Raw genomic sequence first — 1463 nt, 5'->3', positions numbered from 1 at the left:
GAAAATTAGCTAATATTGCACAATTTATTATTGTTCTTTGTGCTTAATTTTGTTTTCAGAATCCATCAGATGGAAGAGAACGCCGACCCGACTGAACTCGCGGTCAACTTTTTTTGTTGGGTTTTTCCGGACGGCTGGCTCATCTATGCCGTGTTCAGGGCAAAATTTTTGGTTTTATTAATTGTCTTATTTTGTAATTTAATAAAGCATAAAGTTTTCAGAATCTAGTTTACGTGTTGAATTGACATCTGATGAGGTGTCGAGTGTGAATTTGCTTGATCGCGGTGACCATTCCGATTCGAAGTGGGCAATGTTTGCATTTTCAGATTTTTTTGTTTGATTATTAATGTTTTTTTGTTTTGTTTTGTTGTTTATTGATTAGTATGGCAGTGTTCAAAGAGAGAATCGGTTTGGTGCCGCCGGAATGGATTCCGGACGAACAGTGGCGTATATGTATGTCTTGCAGTGCTCGATTTACCCTGATCAAACGGCGTCATCATTGTCGAGCTTGCGGAAGAGTATATATATATATATATATATATGATGATGCTTGTTATTTATTTTTATTTGAAGAACAACAAACGACAAATTTTCATTCAATTAATCAAATGCTAGTGTGAGAAAATTGACAGCATATTCATTTAGGTTCTTTGTTGTGATTGTTGCCATTTGCGCGTGAAACTACAGTATTTGGAAAACAAGAAGGCCAGAGTGTGTCAGTTGTGTGCTTCGTTGCTAGACCAATGTATTTTTTGTTCTACTTTGAATCTTTGTGCCAAAGTTTTAAATTTACGTTTAATTTTTTTTTAATTTCTTCTTACACAGCTGTTGAAAGCGACGAATCAGAAGCGCACAGACGTGGGAGAAATGGTACCGTTTAAAAATATAGGATATTCTTTATCGACTGCAAGAAATGCATGTAAAATGGCTTGTTTGTTGTCCGTTTAGATGATAGTCAACAGGGCAGTGCAGAGCAGATTTCTTCTGACGTTCTACGTGCGTCTTGTGTTTTGAAAAAATCAGGTTCAATCATCTTTTGGAAGAGAAGTTTGTTTTATGCTAATTCATATTTTTCCAGCTTATCCAAAAGCACAAAGCAAGAATGTGACTTTTGAAGACGGCGTCTGTCCAGGGGAAGTGGACAGCAGGCGTGTCAACATGTTTGCGGATTCTTTGTCCTCATCGCATACTGTTCAGCCCAAGAATGACAGTATAGTTTGTTTCTGCTTTCTTGTTATCTGTACTTTTTTTTTTTTTTATGACAATGTATTTTCAGAACGGGACAGACGATCTCGTGAAAAAGAGTCACTACTACCTAACACGGCTGCTCTACCCCCGTCTACATTTCAAAAGTGTTCCACTGAACTGCAAATGACGTGTAAATTTTTTACTTTCACGAAAAAGGAGCATGTTTCTTATATTTTTATGATAGTTTTATTTTTCGAAATGTATCATTTTTTAGC

General features: G+C 36.4%; 1 protein-coding gene across 1 annotated transcript; it reads left to right on the top strand.

Moving 5' to 3' along the window:
- Positions 1 to 383: 383 nt before the first annotated feature.
- Tsp_14396 (zinc finger FYVE domain-containing protein 9) lies at positions 384 to 810 on the top strand. Its single transcript, XM_003370423.1, has 2 exons — positions 384 to 518; positions 646 to 810. The coding sequence occupies exons 1-2, from the start codon at positions 384 to 386 to the stop codon at positions 808 to 810; spliced, it is 300 nt and encodes a 99-aa protein (XP_003370471.1).
- The last annotated feature ends 653 nt before the right edge of the window (positions 811 to 1463 follow it).

Source organism: Trichinella spiralis, assembly GCF_000181795.1.
Source record: "Trichinella spiralis strain ISS 195 chromosome Unknown Scfld771, whole genome shotgun sequence".
NCBI lineage: Eukaryota > Metazoa > Nematoda > Enoplea > Trichinellida > Trichinellidae > Trichinella > Trichinella spiralis.
This window is presented reverse-complemented; position numbering and strand designations above follow the sequence as displayed.

Coding starts and splice junctions, on each gene's coding strand:
- Tsp_14396 (XM_003370423.1), top strand. CDS start 384: ATGGCAGTGTTCAAAGAGAGAATCGGTTTGGTGCCGCCGGAATGGATT. Junction 519..645: donor ATTGTCGAGCTTGCGGAAGA/GTATATATATAT, acceptor ATATTCATTTAG/GTTCTTTGTTGTGATTGTTG.